The following is a 16,264-nucleotide window of genomic DNA, read 5'->3' on the forward strand; positions in this document are numbered from 1 at the left end:
AGTTATTCTTTCTTCATACCGCATACAGCTTCGTTCATTCAATTCTGAGCACATTACACCCCTCTCTGCTGCTGAGTACCTCCCATACGCATCCAGACAAGCCCACCCCCACTGACTATGCTCCTGCACTTCAGATACTTACAAACTGAGGTGGTGATACTCCCATCTTGCACTCCTCAGACAGGAGACGCTCTCAGTCTCCATCCTGCTCGCTCCACAAACTTACCGCCGTTCTCGAGCTGCGGGGGAGGGGGGGGGGGGGGGGGCGGGAAATCTGAAAAGAGAACCACGCGTCTCCCCCGACGGCCGCACTCGTTGTAAAGCGCCCCTGGATAACGCCGGCCTCCTCGGCCGGGAGGGCGCGCCGTCGGGACGGCCGGGTCCCTCTGGAACATCGCTCCCGGGACGCCGGTCGCTAACCTGTACAGCTCCGTACGGTTCTTCCCTGTTGCTTTATCGTGAGACAGAGCGCTCGCAGCACTGAGGCACAAGTCTTACCGGCTTCCTCATGCTGGAATATAACTAACAGGGACGTTCCCCACCTTTACCCGCCGCCGGGCGCTCCGCTCTCCGTCCCCGGGCGGAGCTCGGTCCGTTCGGTTCCGTCGCGTTAACCGCGACTCAGCCGCCGCGCCGGTCGGTCTTCGCTAAAAAGAACACCGCCATCCGCAACAGCGTCGCAGTCACGCAAACTCTCGAGCCGGAGCTCCGTGACGGGAATGACACGGTCTTCCTGAAGTTACACATAGCTGCGGGAAAGGAAGAGGAGACGCACGGTCCCGTCCTACTCGCTCCCACTGCTGGGCGCGAGGACTGAGGTCGACGCAGGGCTCTGCTCGATCTCGAGGAGCTGCCGGCTTTTTTTGAAAAGCTGCGTGACTGCCCGGCGACGGTACCGCGCCGATCCTAGAGACGCTGAAATAGCCGAGCGCCGGCCTTACGCAAACCGCCGGCACAGAGCGCTCACCAGGGACCCCAGGCGCTCGCCGGTTGGAGTCGACGAGATGCTCCGCCATGGTCCTCGGTCTGCCGGCAATAAGATGAACTTCAGTCTCAGCAGCCCTTTGTGTCGCTTCTTACCCCCAGCAGCACGCAGGCTGAAGCGATACGGTCCCTCTAGCTCCCGCCAACGGCGGCGGGACGAACCGAAGCGCCCGCCGGAAAACCCCCGGCGTGCTCAGAGTGCCGCAGGGCCGGGTCGGGACCCGGGGAAACAGAGCGGCGGCCCGTACCGAAAATGCGATGGAAGCTAGGCGGCGACGGCACTCCAGCTATGAAGAGCCGGAAGAGCCCGAAAGCAGCCCTACACCAACGCAAAATCGGCGGCTTGACGGCCCTTATGACTCCCCTCCGAGCGCTCAGCGGGTCGGGCTGATCCTCACTGCGCGCGGTCTCGCTGCAACCTGAAACAAAGCAACAGAGAACGCTACGTTAACAAGGTTTCATTTCAAAGCAGCCCTGCACGTACCTTTCCAACCCCGGCGACACGATACCCGAACAACGGCACAGAACCAGCTCCGCAGCCGAGGAACCCCGACAACTGCCTCGTGGCTCTCGTCGGCCTCCGGCGGAGCTTAACAGGCTTTGCGGCGGGCCCCGCCTCTGAGCTGCCGACGAGGCGCGGCTGTGCGCCCCACCTGACGCTCGTTAGCGCGGCTGGGTGTCGTTAGGGCCGATCGGGGGCCTGACAGTTCGACACGTGGGCTCCGGATCTGAATTACGGACTTAAAGCACACTTCAACTGAAAGTTTGTTACGCGCTTCTCCTTCTCGCCTCGTTGTTGGGTTCGTTGACAAGTTAAGTAACTATACCCGATTCAAACGGATCGCTTCGCTTTGCATTTGAAGTGAATGGAATGACAGACGGTCACGCTGCCTGAGAACATCCCCGGCCCTGACCTTACCAGAGACCACCAACTTCCCCCCAAATTTCATCTCAGAAAACATGTGACTAAAGACGGCAGTGGAAATATGGCAGTGGCAATGTGACCGGTGGCCGAATGGGCTGCTGATACACGCCAGAAAATTGCATAGCGGTGAAATTGGAAGCGGAGCTTTGCAAACAGTTCCGTGCAGCGTTGCTCTGGGTTACGTTCCCGTGTCCTATAAATCAGTAGGATGACTTTCTCTAAGATTTTAATTATTTCTAATCGTGGACACAGGCACTACAAGACTTCAGCAATAACGTTCACCTCAGATAGCAGTTTCATTCCTCATTTAAAATTCTGACAGTTGGCCTATGCTCAATTCTATTTTTTATAATTGTATAACTGTGAATGTTTGTACTGCACATCCTAATCACTAGATGGTTTCACAGAGGATGGCCTAAATTGCAAATAGTGTGTTTCACGAGCAATTGTAGGCCATGGTTCTAAATGATTACAACAAGCTCTTTCTCCCAACATTTCCAGCTTGACAAGAGAAAGAAAAGCGATTACAAAGAGCTTCCCTCATAAAACCGATTTTGAGAACAGCTAGCGAGAACGTGTTCCTACTGCTTTTCTCCAAAAGCTGTCTAGTTCATCTGTATTTCTAAATGACACCAATCGGTTCCTGTCTCACACAACTAGTGGCTTACACATCAATTATTTACATACAGCATCTCTCACTTTTGGAACCTACTGTCTGTGAAGGGTCGTGTCCTTTTGAAGGGTGGAGATCCTGAGCTGCGGAATCTGACCGAGAGGCTCGACAATGTTGCTGGCGGGCTCCTCTTAAAGTGCTAGGTGTCTACAAATTACCGTGCAATTAAAGCGGCCGAAAGGTGCGGTGAATACGAGGGGACTGGCTGCTCAGGCCTTCCGTGATGCAATCACATTTTTATGAGCGGTGGTTACTTATTCATTACTTCTTTCAATACAAAGAAGAAAAGTTTCGTACATTCCTGACAGCGAATATATAAGACTCAGATTGTCGTCACTGTTCTGTTCTTAGGCCCGTCTCCTTACCTCTTTTTTTTTTCCCCTTTTCCCATTCCCCCCTTCCCTGGGGCATGAGTCTGTGCTTGCCCGTGCTTCGTCCGGTCACAGAAATGGGTGAAGCCAGCCCATAAGACGTTTACGTCTTTCTGATTTTCTCCCCGCACAGCTTCACTGCATATTTGTAATCCTCATAAGTTGCTCACCTCCTTTTCTAAAGACTGCAAACTTTCCTTTTTTCCAGAGTTCCGGACAAAGGCCTCTGCTCAGCCAGACTGGTCTCCTTCCCTATCGGTTCATCTTCTGTGAGTTCAGGATGGTCAGCTCCTGCACCTTTAAAATTTCTTCGTTACAGTATTCCCAGCCTTCCTGGGACCCGCGTCCTCCAGAACTAGCTCCCAAGGGTCTCCGAAAGAGACCGTGATCGGCCCTCGACCCCTCAAGTCTGGGGCTCAGAAGTTTAATGGAAATGTTGCAAGCAGCAAATCTGAATGATAAAGAGTTAAAACCATGTGAAGATAGTAAACTGAGGCTAAATTCTTAGAAAACACAGCAAAATGTGTCACACCGTCTGCAGCTACAAATTCTCTCTCTTCTACTTGTAGATTGTAGAGCTGTGGGATCCTGCCTACTGCCAAAGCCTTCTTGTGTGTGTATGCATGAAACTAGCTGCTCATTAGGTGGTCTGCATCAGCAGTGAGCTGGCCCTGGCTGCCATGATAGGAAGAGAAGGCTTTGTTTCCAAGAGAACAATGAAAGTGGTCACGTGCATGTAAGGAGCGAGTGTGCTGTCCATACAAACTTGGAGAGTGATCTCCCTTACCTTGAGAAGGAAGGTACAACTTGTGAATACCTCAAAATTCCTCAGGAAGAAATGTTTCCTAAACTGTGCATGTCTGATCTGCAGTGAATGGTGAACAAAACCCCAAAAAAAGCATTAAGCACAGAGCCTGCCGCTGAAAATGAAAAAAATTGCTGGGTGCGTAATGAACAGGGCTGGAAGAAAGACCCGTTAGCAACAGTCGCAGTGTGACAGTGACTGATGCGACCCCCTTCCCAGAATGTCAACATGGATGGAGTAATGCCAGGGATTTGCAACGTGGGAAAGAGGAAAACCAGTTACTACAAAATCTGCCCGGAGTTGCTACCGTCACCCGATGCCTTTATTATTCCCACATCGCTAAGGCAGCCCGAATCGCACTGTCAATCGCAATCTCAGACTCAATAATGATGGTTACCTTCACAGGGTCTTTTTTGGCTATTACTTTCCTCAAGGCCAGCTCAGCATCAGCGTGAATTCTGCTCGATAATGTTGCAACAGTAAGTGAAAACGTTGGCAAAAACTTTGGGATGCGTTTGATGCTGGCTGGCTCTCCTGCGTTGCCTATAAGGCAAGGCCATGTCTTTAACATGGCTTCTGCCGGGAGCTTTGGCAGTGAGGTCGCAGAGTGGCCGAGATCAGAGCAGGCTGTTTTTAATCGCCTCAGGCAGCGATCCTGTAACAATTGCATAATAAGAAACACACTGTCACAGCAAGCAAAATGATCTCTGGTGCAAAACCCTGAGTAAAGCTGCTCAGATTTTAATGCCAGAAAAAAATCACAGCTACGAGTGAGGCACATAAACACCTCGCTGCCAAACTGTCAGCCTTACGAGAAGCAAATTAGACACTTTTTAAAACTTTAGTCACTCCTAAGGAAATAATAAGAGATGAGCATCGCCTACCTGAAGAATTTCATTATGACAAAATGAAGGCTGAGCACAGTGTTTATTTACCAAGCTACCATATCCCAAGTAAACGAGTACTCACAGCATTGGTGCGTTCTGAATTTGGGGATAGGTCAGAAAAGTCACTGAATCGTAGATTTGTATAATTGTTCAATTTGGAAGAAACCTGGAAGATCGTCGAGTCCAACCACAACCTAACCAGACTACCCTCACAACCCTCTGCTAAATCATGTCCCTGAGCACCGCGTCCAAATGGTTCTTAAACACATCTGGGCATGGTGTCTCAAATGCCTCCCTGGGGAGCCTATTGCAGTGCTTCACAGCCCTTTCTGTAAAGAAGTTTTTCCCCATATCCAATCTAAGCTTCCCCTGGCACAACTTGAGGCTGTTTCCCCTTGTCCTGTCACCTTTCACTGGTGAGAAGAGACCAACCCTGCTCTTGCCGTAAGCACTTTCCAGGCATTAGAAGGGAGCGATAAGGTCTCTCCTCTGGCCTCCCTTCCCCCAGATTAAACAGCACCAGTTCCTTCAGTCGCTCCTCGCAGGGCACATTCTCCAAGCCCTTTGCGAGCCTTGCTGCTCTTCTTTGGACCTGCTCCGGCTCCTCCACGTCCTTTCTGCGCTGAGATGCCCCAAGCTGAACACAGTACTCGAGATGAGGCCTCACCAACTACAGGGGCAGGATGATTTCTCTAGTCCTGCTCACCGCACCGTTCCCCATACAAGCCAGCATGCCAGTGGCCTTCCTGGCCACCTGAGCACATTGCTGGCTCATATTTAGCCGACCGTCTATCGGTGCACCGAGGTCCTTTCTGCATGACATCTTTCCAGCCACTCCTCCACAAGCCTGCAGGTTTGCCTGGGGTTGTTGTGACCGAAAACTGTCATTTGTCTGCAAAACAATGAAGTCATAGTTGTTAACGTTTCCATTTATTAGCGCTGCTATGCAGTGAAACATTTGTATCTGAGAAGTAAAGAGAAATTACTTTGGATCTTCTCCTGTGTTCCTATTTTCAAAATTTAAATCAAATCCTAGTGATTCATTCAGCTACAGTTAAAGTAGACCTGCTCCATTTCTGATGCGTGCGCTTTAGGTGTGGCTTACTTTGCGTTATTTTCTTCACTCTGTCCAATTTTTTAATCTACATCTTGGCAAAAAGAAATCAAAAGCAATCTTATTATGACAGCTCTAACAGTATTCCTCACAATTTTTTTGCATTGTGTTAGGAAACATTTTCTAAATCATTCCTCATTCATGCCAACAGCTGACGTTTTAGAACATTAGAAGAAAACACATTGTGTTTGTCGAACCACTTACGAGAACTCAGTTGAAGCTTCTGAAGTGCCTCCTTCCTCAACATTCTGAGCTAATTGTTGCGGTGCTTCTGTTAATCGCGGGGAAAAAAAAAACCCAGAAAGTTGAAAGGTACTGTGCCTCAAATGACCTGCGAATCTGAGAAATAATGCAAAAGCGTGAATGTCGGCCAGAACTGGTTCTTGTCTTGAAGCAAAAGACAGAAACGCCTCAGTGGCAGCGTGGCAAACCACGTGAGAGCTGGGCATGTACAGCTGGAGCCGTGGGATGAGGGCTTCTGGCACTGCAGCTGTGCTGTTGCAATGTGGATCAATCTCGAGTTTGTGCACTGCTCTGCATTGTCTGGAAGTGTCGCCAGACAGGCGAGAACTTTCGCCCTTGCTTGCTGCACTACTGACAATCACTGCTCTCACCTGGATTCCACGGCTGCTATCCCATCGGGCTTGCCGAAGGGGGAAATCTGGTACACCTCCTCCAACATAGCAAATGTCATCGAGGCTCTGCTGTCATAGTACTTGTAAGTGAACAGCGCTGTGCCTTTCATGTTTTTGACTTTCTAAAAGTGCAAAGAGACACGAATATGAAATGGAAATAATTAACTGGCGAGTCAAATTCCCTGCCGACAGCAACAGAGAGCAGTGGCAGGCATGCAGCCCACCATGGGACAAGTGGGTCAGGGTCGAATGTAGGTCATGCCCGTGCAGTGTACCACGCTGCCCGGTTTTCATCTTCAGCCTTCGTGACAATGAAATGAGGGGATATTCACCCAGAGACCGTTGTTTTACAAACACATGGATATCAGTAACATTTCTTGGTTTGATTTCTGTAATAAAATTTCCTACATCAGGGACTGATGCTTGGTTAGTCTTCTCGATCCGGCTCTGGAGAAGAACTATGTACGCTCAACAATAGCAGCAGACATGAATCACCTCACTGATGAAGATCCATTTGTTGCAATTCACAATGATGCCGAGTTATAACTTCATTCAGAATTTTTTTCGCCGCTGTTGCTGTGTATGTATATTGTTTGTGCCAGTTTCGTGATTCTCTGTCAACTGAATTGAAGACCAAAGATTTTCACTCCTCAGTATTTTGGATTGTAGCATCGCATCGTAACTGTGGGTGGTTTGGTTCCCTGTCAGTTCATGCCATTAAGAAAACAAAAATATAGTTGACCCACCAGGTGGCAGAAACCTCAGATGATTGCTGGAAGCTATTTTAACACTGACTGTTCCAAAGGTTTCTACCTAAGTGAACTGAAGTTGTTTAGTATACCAAAGGAGCAAATTGTACTTTATGTATACTTTATGTCACCGGTGAATTCAGCCCGAAGTTTTCTATCCTTACGTCACACAAAACAAACACTGCCTCCATGGTATCGAAAATTTGGATTCTGAAGTGATTGCAGGCAGTGACACACCTGTCTGTGTATTCTGACAGGTTTTGACTGCCTTTTATTTCTGGAATCCTCAGGACAGTAAGTGCCATTTCAACTGCTTTAATGCAATAAGTACTGTCATTAGAGCTTGCAATGGCTTTAACGTTGTACATTAGTTCAGAAGGTAGACACTAACAATCCTTTTCAAAGGGGCAGGAAAGCTCCAACAGTTTCAATGGCTTCTAAAAGTTCCATAAAGCTCTCTGATTTAAACTGAGGGCTTGTCTTGGCACATTTGTCTTGGCAGTTGATCACAGCCAAAATGCTGGGGCCGGCCATATCTATTCCTGGTCTGAGTAATACTGCCAGACATTACAGAATGATTGAGTCTCGAGCAGCATGGAGGCATATCTATACTTCAAGGAAACAAGAACAGTCTATGCTCCAGCCACTATCACTCAATCAGGTCGTTCTCAAACTTGTCTTTTGCCCTTGGGGTGAGGTCATTGAGTGCTCCTGCCCCTTTGAAAGAGACTGGCTCGCCATTCTAGGTGCTGCTGGTCCGCCGGTATTGTGCTGGTTACCGCAGAGGATAACATCAACAGGGAAGGCCGTGAAAGATTTTGGCTAAGCCACTTCCGCACAGACAGCAAATGACGTAGCGTTACTTGCTTGGAAGAAAACTGTTGTCCTAGTCATGAGACGTGCGACTGAACAAATAATTGACGGTCACTATTTCCAACATACGCTTCCTAAAAAATGAATAAGCATTACCAAAGTGTGCTGCAGGATTCACAATTTGCAACACCGCTTTTGATAACGATAGCTTTGGGATATTGAGCTGTTTCAGCAGGTTGGGTATTTTTGTTGTTGTTTTTTTTTGGTTTGGTTTGGTTTGTTTTTTTGCTGATCCGATGCTGTGAAGGTTATAGACTCATTTTAAAGTGCACTTCGTTAATCTTTTTTAAACTCTGCAATGTTAAAGAGAGATCAGCTGCCCATAAAAATGAAAAGGAAGACCTCAGCTTGTTTTGGTTTTAGTGCTCTTTTCAAAGAGCAAGTGACACCAATTTGTCCTTATACACCAAGAAGCTGGACTACCGTGTCGTGAAAAGGAACAACTCTCAGTGCAAGGACAAGAAAGAGCAGAGAAAACACAGCACGGAGACAAGAATGTGCTACTCTCTGGTCAACATCATAATCAGTTCTTAGGTGTGCAACTCACTTCACATATAAATTTGAAAGAGTTAGAACGAGCAGTAGTTTGCGGAGAACAATGGTGTGAACATTGGGCATAAACTGAGTGTGAATCAAGTCACCAACTCGCATGACAGATGGCCCAGATTCAACCGCTGACCAGGGATATATGCTTGCTTTGTCCAAAAGAAAGGACAAACCGTAACCGTGGGAAATGTTGCAGCAGATGATTCACAATGTAGCTCCACTAAGGGTGCGTGAGGACTGGATTGTATCAGTCTAACAGTTATGACATTATAATGCTGCAGTGTAATTCCTTAGCAGAAAAAGGCATTATAATTCAGTTTGGTAGCAGTTTATTATTTGCTAGACATAGAGAATCATTCATTCTTGAAAATCAGGGAATCAAAATTGGCACAATCAGTATACATACAAAGCAAAAGCACAGAAAAAAAAATTGCAACTGAAGTTACAACTTGGCATCAACGTGAATTGCAACAAATGGATCTTCATCAGTGTTACTAATCTGGAAATTGGCCATTCCATCCGAAGAAACATACACTTGCTTTCCAGTACACGCACTGCCTTCCTTATCTCCAGAAATAACATCACAGTAGGTACCGGCAGGCAGCCCCGTTTGCAAATTGATGTTCATATACCTACGCAAAAAGTACATTGCTTAAAGCATGGCTTTCAAAAGAGGAATTTCAAAGCAGGTAAAGGACTGTTGAGCCTGATGCAATTCTGCTACTTGTGAGGATGACGCATCGCAAGGGATTTCTCGGTCTGAGGGCCCAGTTTCTCTAAACTCCCTTTTTAGCCCCTCACAACTAGAAGGCAACCGTGTGAATCTAGCTCAGGCTGTAGCGGTTGGTCTCGCTGTCTGGAAAGGACAGGAGAAAACCAAAGCGTACAGGCAGCTCCTACATCAGGATGCATGCGGTTAAACAGAAGTAATTAACCCCCTAACTGGGATCATTCACACCATTTCGGTTGCATTGGCACAACTAGATTGGCTAGAGCCAGATGAGGGAAGTGATAAACTACCCTCTCTGCCCATAACCACCAGAACTTAAGCTGCTAATGCTTAGACCCCCGGGCTGTATCCTGCCCACAGCCTCGTCTTCTCTACTGTGAACTCATACGTAGCTTTCCGGGAAATCACTCACCAGTCGTCATTATTAAAGACAATGAAGCCTTTGTTGCCACGACCAAAAGCTACTTGATTGCTATCGTTGTCCCACCAGTTTGAGAAAGGCTGACCGTCTACCACGTTACGGAAGACAACCATGTTCCTGAAAATGCAAGGAAGAGCTGTGGCTGCAGGACTTCTACGGCCACGAGGCGCGTGACCCGAGAGTCACTGCTTTTCCTACGTCTTCCTCCCACCTTATTTGTCGCCAGCGATGTTCACAGACCCAGTCGTTGCCGCAGGTTGTGTCGGCATTGATTGTCACAGACTTCGTCGATCCATCTGAGTTACTCGGCGGTCCAACCCAGTCGTTGACATCCTTAAACGAAAAAAAAACTTTTTAAAGTCCTTACTGGAAAACGCACAGAGAGTATCCCAAGAGAAAAGATAAATTCGGCTTCTAAAGTCCATCTGGCAGATCCGGCACAGGACAGAGAAATCATTTACGTTTGACACGCCAAAATCTTCAGCGCTACAAACTCACCTGTCCGTTCTCAAAATATCTTGGCCAACGATAACTTGACATCACCCGCGTGAACCCGTACGGATGAGCGAGCATGAAACCAACTGCCATTTTATAAAGCCTGTTGGACAAAAAACGTAACAGAACGTGGAAGAGAAACGATGCCAAAGAAGCGACAGACCAAAAAAGAGAATAGTAAGCGTCATCATCCAGACACTGCCATTGCTCACCTGGAATCCCAGAAGGTAAGAATGGAAGCTCCGCCTGCCCCGTGCCCCCGCTGGTTGTCGTGGTTATCCACAAAGACCAGGGCTCTGTCAGAAGGCACAAAGCCCCAGCCTTCTCCCCAGTTCCTAGAGAAAAACACAAGGACTTGATTCTCCCCCTTCACGTCACGCATCCAGCTTATCTCACATCGGTCGCGGGACGTTCGCCCTTACTTTAAGTAGGCCATCTTCTCTCCATTCCACTTGCGGATCACCGTCCCCAGTTTTGCACCGTACTTGAACTCTGTTACTCGGCCATTTCCAAAGTACTGACTGCCTGTGATTGGCTCTCCTCCCAAGTCAATTACCTGGCATGGGAAAAAGCGTCACTTGTGTTTTAACAGAATCAATCAGTAATGCAGTGCACAGCTCTCACCATTATCTGTAGCATTAGATCAAGAAAAATGTATTGACGAGCACATTCATTTCTGCCAGGCATATCAACCAAATTTGGATTAATTATATGTGATGAAATCACGTGGAAACGTGGGGCTTCACTGTTCTCCTAAACTGCAGCGTACCACCTCTTAGTTAGACTAATCCCCATGAAGATTTCATGATGCCTTGCAGTTATGAAGGGCACGTGTCCGTGACCCACTGCACTGACAATCTTTCCTGCTTTGTAAGAACAAGCACACATCACTATTTCCATTCCTCAGAAGGGGTATGATAAAAACGTAAACACAATACATGGTAGACAAACAGGCAAAAAGTAAAAAAAAAAAAAAGGAAATTACCTCTTGGAAAATAAAGGGTTTTGTTCCTTCTGAAAACCACTGAGTGTTTAGATTGTGCAATTTGGCCAGAAACGCACTTATGTCCCCAGGCCACATATGCTTGGCAGCATCGATCCGGAACCCTGCTACACCCATATCAATGAGGTGATTCATGTACTCTGCAATTGTTGAGCGTACATAGTCCTTCTCCAGAGCCAGATCAAGAAGGCTGGTCAACTTACAATCCCGGACCTGGGTAATTAAACACAGAAAAGGAAGAAAGAAAAAAAAGATCAAAATGGAGAAAAAGTACAGAATTGAAGAAGAGTAAAAAGGAAGAGAAAAATAGGAAACAAAAATTGAATTTTCACATTTCACTCCGTCTGCTTGTAAAACAAATGTCTCTCTGCAGATATCCCCTCCTCATTTGTTGACATGAAGGCTGAAGATGGAAACCAGGATGCTGTATCACAGCCCCGTGGGTGAATGCTGAGCTGTGACCTTGACAAAGAACCGTCACCCACGTCATGTCCAAACAGACCGACCAACACAACCAGAGTAGCATCGTGCACAGCTCCCAATTTTCCTGGGCTCCCTTAACAAAGGTAGTTGATTTCCAAAGTCCTAAGAAAGAGCCCACTGGCAAAACTGAGAGGCTTCAGCTCAGTCGGTTCAGACGCATGCTCCTTCACATGCCCACGTGAAACATGGGTAGGATTTGTGACTTCTCAGTGCCTACAGTACTGGGCAGCACAGGTGCGTTTCCGGAAGAGAAGCCTATGATGTACACCACTGTATTCACTAGTAAGGGGACTAAGCGTTCAACCTGAGATAAACTACTCCTTTTCTTTGGCTTTACTGTACACAACAAGATTTAAACGAGAAAAAATATCAAAATCGAAATCAACAAAAGTTACCTGATAGATGTCCCCATAATTTTCGATGTCTCCACTGGCGGTCTGACATTTGCCGTCGTTGAAATCCCACGCAGAGTACGGCACAGCAGGAAAATCTCTAGTCCCGGTGTTGAAATAGCTCCCGCACGTTGAGTGGGTGCCTGTGCCACCCATAGATCCGCACATGTGATTGACAACAGCATCCACATAAATGCGAACCTGGAAAAGGAGTGATTGCGATTCAGTCTGTGTTGTGATGCTGTTGAAGCATCAGCCGGAGCTTTACCGCACCGCTGTCAGCGTGACCTTTCATCTGCCTCCCTTTACTCTCCGTTTAACCCTCCTTCGAGAATAGGAGCGGCAACTTTGCTCCACAGAAACCGCCCTTCTCAGCGTATCGGCTACGCATTTTCAAGGCACTTACTCCAACGTTGTTGCATCTGGTCACCATGTCTCTGAATTCATCTTCAGTGCCTGATCGACTGCAGATCTTGTAGCTGATGGGCTGGTACCTTTCCCACCAAGGCCGGTTCGGATTAGTAATGACAATGTTTTCATTTGGAGGAGAAACCTGTGGGTGAAAGGACGTACCTCAGTCAGAAATCTGTAGTTCCCATTTCACGTTTTAAGTGCAGTAAGGTGTGCTCAGTGCTGAGATTAGTCTGTCATTTCCATGAGACAGTTCAGGTCTGCAAAATGTAAGTCTTGTAGACTGGCATCAAGGAAATTCTCCTTTGTTATCATGGATTGCCTGGATGTGTGACATCCTTTGGATGGCCGAAACTCTGTATGTCTGTGTACTTGACTTGGTAGAAGAGAAAAACTTAGCTTTGTAAGCGAACGTATCAGAGAAAAGTAAGCCCTCTTGCAGGTGATCTGCAGCTAAACACACACTCATACCAGGCTGGCAGGATCTCCCATCCCTGCTTTGAACAAGAAAGTTACTTGGAACTCATTGTCTGCAATTCTGGCTATTTGGATTGTTAAGCAAATGCTGCAAAGCAATTTTACTGCCTGTGGGCAGGAAACTACATACCTGAACTCCTCCAAAACCATAAGGAGCTAAATAGCGTTCGCACTCCAGAGCAATATCATCCCAGCGCCATTCAAAGAGATGCACGATAGACGTCCTCCCAGTCTGAGTGTTGGGATCATACTGTGCCCAGCAAAGCCCTACAGCTGCGAGGAGGAGAAGGACTTGCATGGTGCCTTCAGCTTAAGGCTGGTGGTCTTTCTGCTGGCCATTTATACTCCTGCAAAATTACAAAGTTCCTACTGCAGCTGACAGATTTCACAGAGATGAATGCTATCGGTTATTGTTTGTCTAGCTAACAGGGTATCCATATTCCCATTTGTTTTATCTTGAACTGCCCCACAGCTGAAGATAATGTGCCTTCTCCCAGTGTTTATACCTTATCATATACCAAGCAGTCTCTGAACAAAGCATCCAAATTTAGGATTATATTATTTTCAATAATGTAAACTAAGATAGTTCTACATTATTCAAAATGTGACACTTGGAGCTTGAAGAAGGGATTCCAGAAGATGGAAAGGGAAGGGAAAGGTAAGGGAAAAGGAAAAGAGGAAGGCACACTGACAAAAAGGTGAAGGGATTGTAAAAGGGCAGGGAGAGGGGAAGGAAAAGGGATAGGAAAGGGCCAAGGGAAGGAGAAAGGGGAGGAAAGAGAAGGGAAAAGCACAGACAAAACAAAGGGAAGAGGAAGGGGAATAAGAAGGGAGAGGACTAGTGACAAGCTCATAGTTCTAAGAGAGGGAGGGAATTTGCCAGCAGCCAGAGACATCTAGCTCTCAGGATTACTCTGAGCTCAAACTTGTGCACCAGATCAGCCGCTGTCAGTCAACAGCAAATATATCACACATCATGCTGTGAGACTTTGAGGTCTGAATCTCACTGTTAGTTAGAAACCAGGCTTCTGTTCTTTTACTGTTATTGTCCCATGCTTGCTATGAGCTCTTAATCAGTTTTTCAACACACAACCACACACGCTAAATGTTTCTCTACCTTAAAGTGATCAGTGTCAAGTATTTCCAACAGAGAATCTGCTTAAGTTTTCATGTTATTTTAAATTACCAATGATTTGTCTGAGTCAGATAAGGAAACCAGTATTGTGTGTAAAGAGGTACTGCAGATGAGTCTTTGTTGTCTGCAATAAAACGGAACTGAAATGCTGAATGGTTCTGTTCCCCTTTTGGCGTTTACCAAAATTTCCTGCTCCAGAAACCTTGCAGATTTTTATCGTGACATGGTACCAGTTAATCTTTGAGAACTGATCTTTAACATAAAGGCCTCCATACAATGTGCCAGGAATAGACTAGAGTTAGGCCATTGGTAGAACAACACCCTGAATTCTAAGACCAGAAGCTTGGAGAATAACTGTGAGAAAAATACGAAGTCCACAAAGAAGCGCAGCCACTCCAGGAGAAAAGTAATCTAATTTCTGTTTGTTCCTGAACTGCCTGGAGTATGTTTTTCTCTGAAACGAGCCATGTCATTGAATGTGTTTCAGATACATCCCTCTCTTCTCCAGAGTTCATATTATGGGAAGAAGTATAGAAGTGGGGCTCATTTGGCCACCTGTTCATTTTTGTATCATAAATCTTATCAAAGGTCTCTTTTTCCATAAAAAAAAAAAAAAGAAAGAAAACAGAGAAAAAAAAAGAAAAAAACCCGACATAAGAAAAAAACAATAATAACGATAACAACAACAACAAAAAAAACCAACAAAAAACCCACCACCTTTATTTTGATTAACAGCAGTGATGTATTTGATGCTTGCTGATTGGTGGGAGCTTTGGTTTGGGGCTGGGGGGGTGGTTCACTGGTGTCTACTGTCAGTATTGGCACAGTTTTAGATGGGAGCAAAAGGGAGTAAGGATTTCAATATCGCAGGTAACACAACTCTCAGTTCCGTTTTTCAAAACTATACACTGGCTCCACATATGACCTTGCCCACTTTCTAAAAGCAAGGAAATGCAGCTGATTACACTTTCTGGTTGATAAGTTAGAACAAATCCATCGTGACTAAACATTACCAAGTCTGACTAAATGTCTGAGGTCAATTTTTACAACACCATTCCATTTGAGTTGTACTGAGGTAATGGCAAGTGGTTCAGCTGTTGAAGAAATCCCATGGTACACTGTGAAACAATTGCCATTGACTAGACCGGCTGATCAGGTACCCAAGTTCAAGCTCTGATGAATCCTGAGAGCTAGCTGCCTCTGAATGCTGGTGAATTTATTCCCCCTCTGACAGTTATGAGACTTCCAATTGCCTTCTAATTCCTTTCTATTCCTTTTACAGAGTCTCCTCATCAAGGTCCATGTGTCACATTTTGCGTATCTTTTGATAGTTTAACTTTATTTATATGACCGGAAAGAATACAAACTCAAATTTGAGTGTACTGCTCACTAGTACCTGGGCTATGATAAGATATGAACATTGTGAGAATGTAGTATATCTGCAGTCATGTGGCAATTCAGGAAAAGCAAGATACTCAGCTAGCTAGACAAACAGTAACTGATAGCTTTCATCTCTGTGAAAACTGTCAGCTGCAGTAGGAACTTTGTCATCTTGCAGAAGTATAAATGGCCAGTGGAAAGACCATATCTTATGAAGGCACCCTGCAAGTCCTTCTCTCATGCAGCTGTAGGGTTTTGCTGGGCACAGCACAACCCCAACACTTAGACTGGGAAGACGCCTTGTGTAAATGTTTTTGAATGGCTGTTCCACATTCTGTCTTGACTTTCAGTGATGGCAGATGTCATATTGGAAGTGGAGACATTGAAAATCATGGGGACAAATCAGGTGGCAGCATTTTGAATTCTTTTTTTTTTTTTTTTAAACTTGCTGTATAAAGATTAGAGTAAAACCAAGGAAAGGGAGTAGTTTATCTCAGGTTGAACACTTAGTCACCTTACTAATGAGTGCAGTGGTGTACATCATAGACTTATCTTCTGGAAATGCACCTGTGCTTCACAGTACTGTAGGCACTGATAAGTCATGAATCTTCCCCATGTTTCATGTGGGCATGTGAAGGAGCATGCGTATGAACTGACTGAACACAAGCCTCTCGGTTCTGTCAACGAGCTCTTTATTGCAGCTTGTGAAATCAGCTGCTCTTGTTAAGGGAGCCCAGGAAAATTGAGAGCTGTGCAGGATGCTACCCTGGTTGTG

General features: G+C 46.2%; 2 protein-coding genes across 4 annotated transcripts in view; one reads left to right on the forward strand and one right to left on the reverse strand.

The window, feature by feature from the left end:
- RNPC3 (RNA binding region (RNP1, RRM) containing 3) overlaps positions 1–16,264 on the forward strand; it is a 152,196-nt gene that overhangs the window by 38,886 nt on the left and 97,046 nt on the right. The gene's annotated exons all lie outside the window — the stretch shown is intronic.
- On the reverse strand, positions 1,651–13,294 carry LOC128072130 (pancreatic alpha-amylase). 3 transcript variants are annotated; one of them, XR_008202140.1, is made up of 11 exons: positions 13,105–13,294; positions 12,493–12,639; positions 12,090–12,287; positions 11,194–11,424; positions 10,631–10,764; positions 10,421–10,543; positions 10,212–10,311; positions 9,925–10,046; positions 9,705–9,830; positions 2,622–6,516; positions 1,651–1,724 (listed from the first exon to the last, which is right to left on the reverse strand). XR_008202140.1 is itself a non-coding variant. In XM_052665618.1 (10 exons), coding segments are annotated over exons 1-10 (1,350 nt in total). In that variant the 5' UTR covers positions 13,273–13,294; the 3' UTR covers positions 1,932–6,515. The 3 variants fall into 3 exon arrangements, 2 of the variants coding, with proteins under 2 accessions (XP_052521578.1, XP_052521577.1); XM_052665618.1 differs by lacking the exon at positions 1,651–1,724 and having other exon boundaries at positions 1,932–6,516; XM_052665617.1 differs by lacking the exons at positions 1,651–1,724; positions 2,622–6,516 and adding an exon at positions 8,200–9,194 and having other exon boundaries at positions 13,105–13,293.

This window comes from Tympanuchus pallidicinctus, unplaced genomic scaffold, assembly GCF_026119805.1.
Source record: "Tympanuchus pallidicinctus isolate F22 unplaced genomic scaffold, pur_lepc_1.0 scaffold7, whole genome shotgun sequence".
NCBI classification, from domain to species: Eukaryota; Metazoa; Chordata; class Aves; order Galliformes; family Phasianidae; genus Tympanuchus; species Tympanuchus pallidicinctus.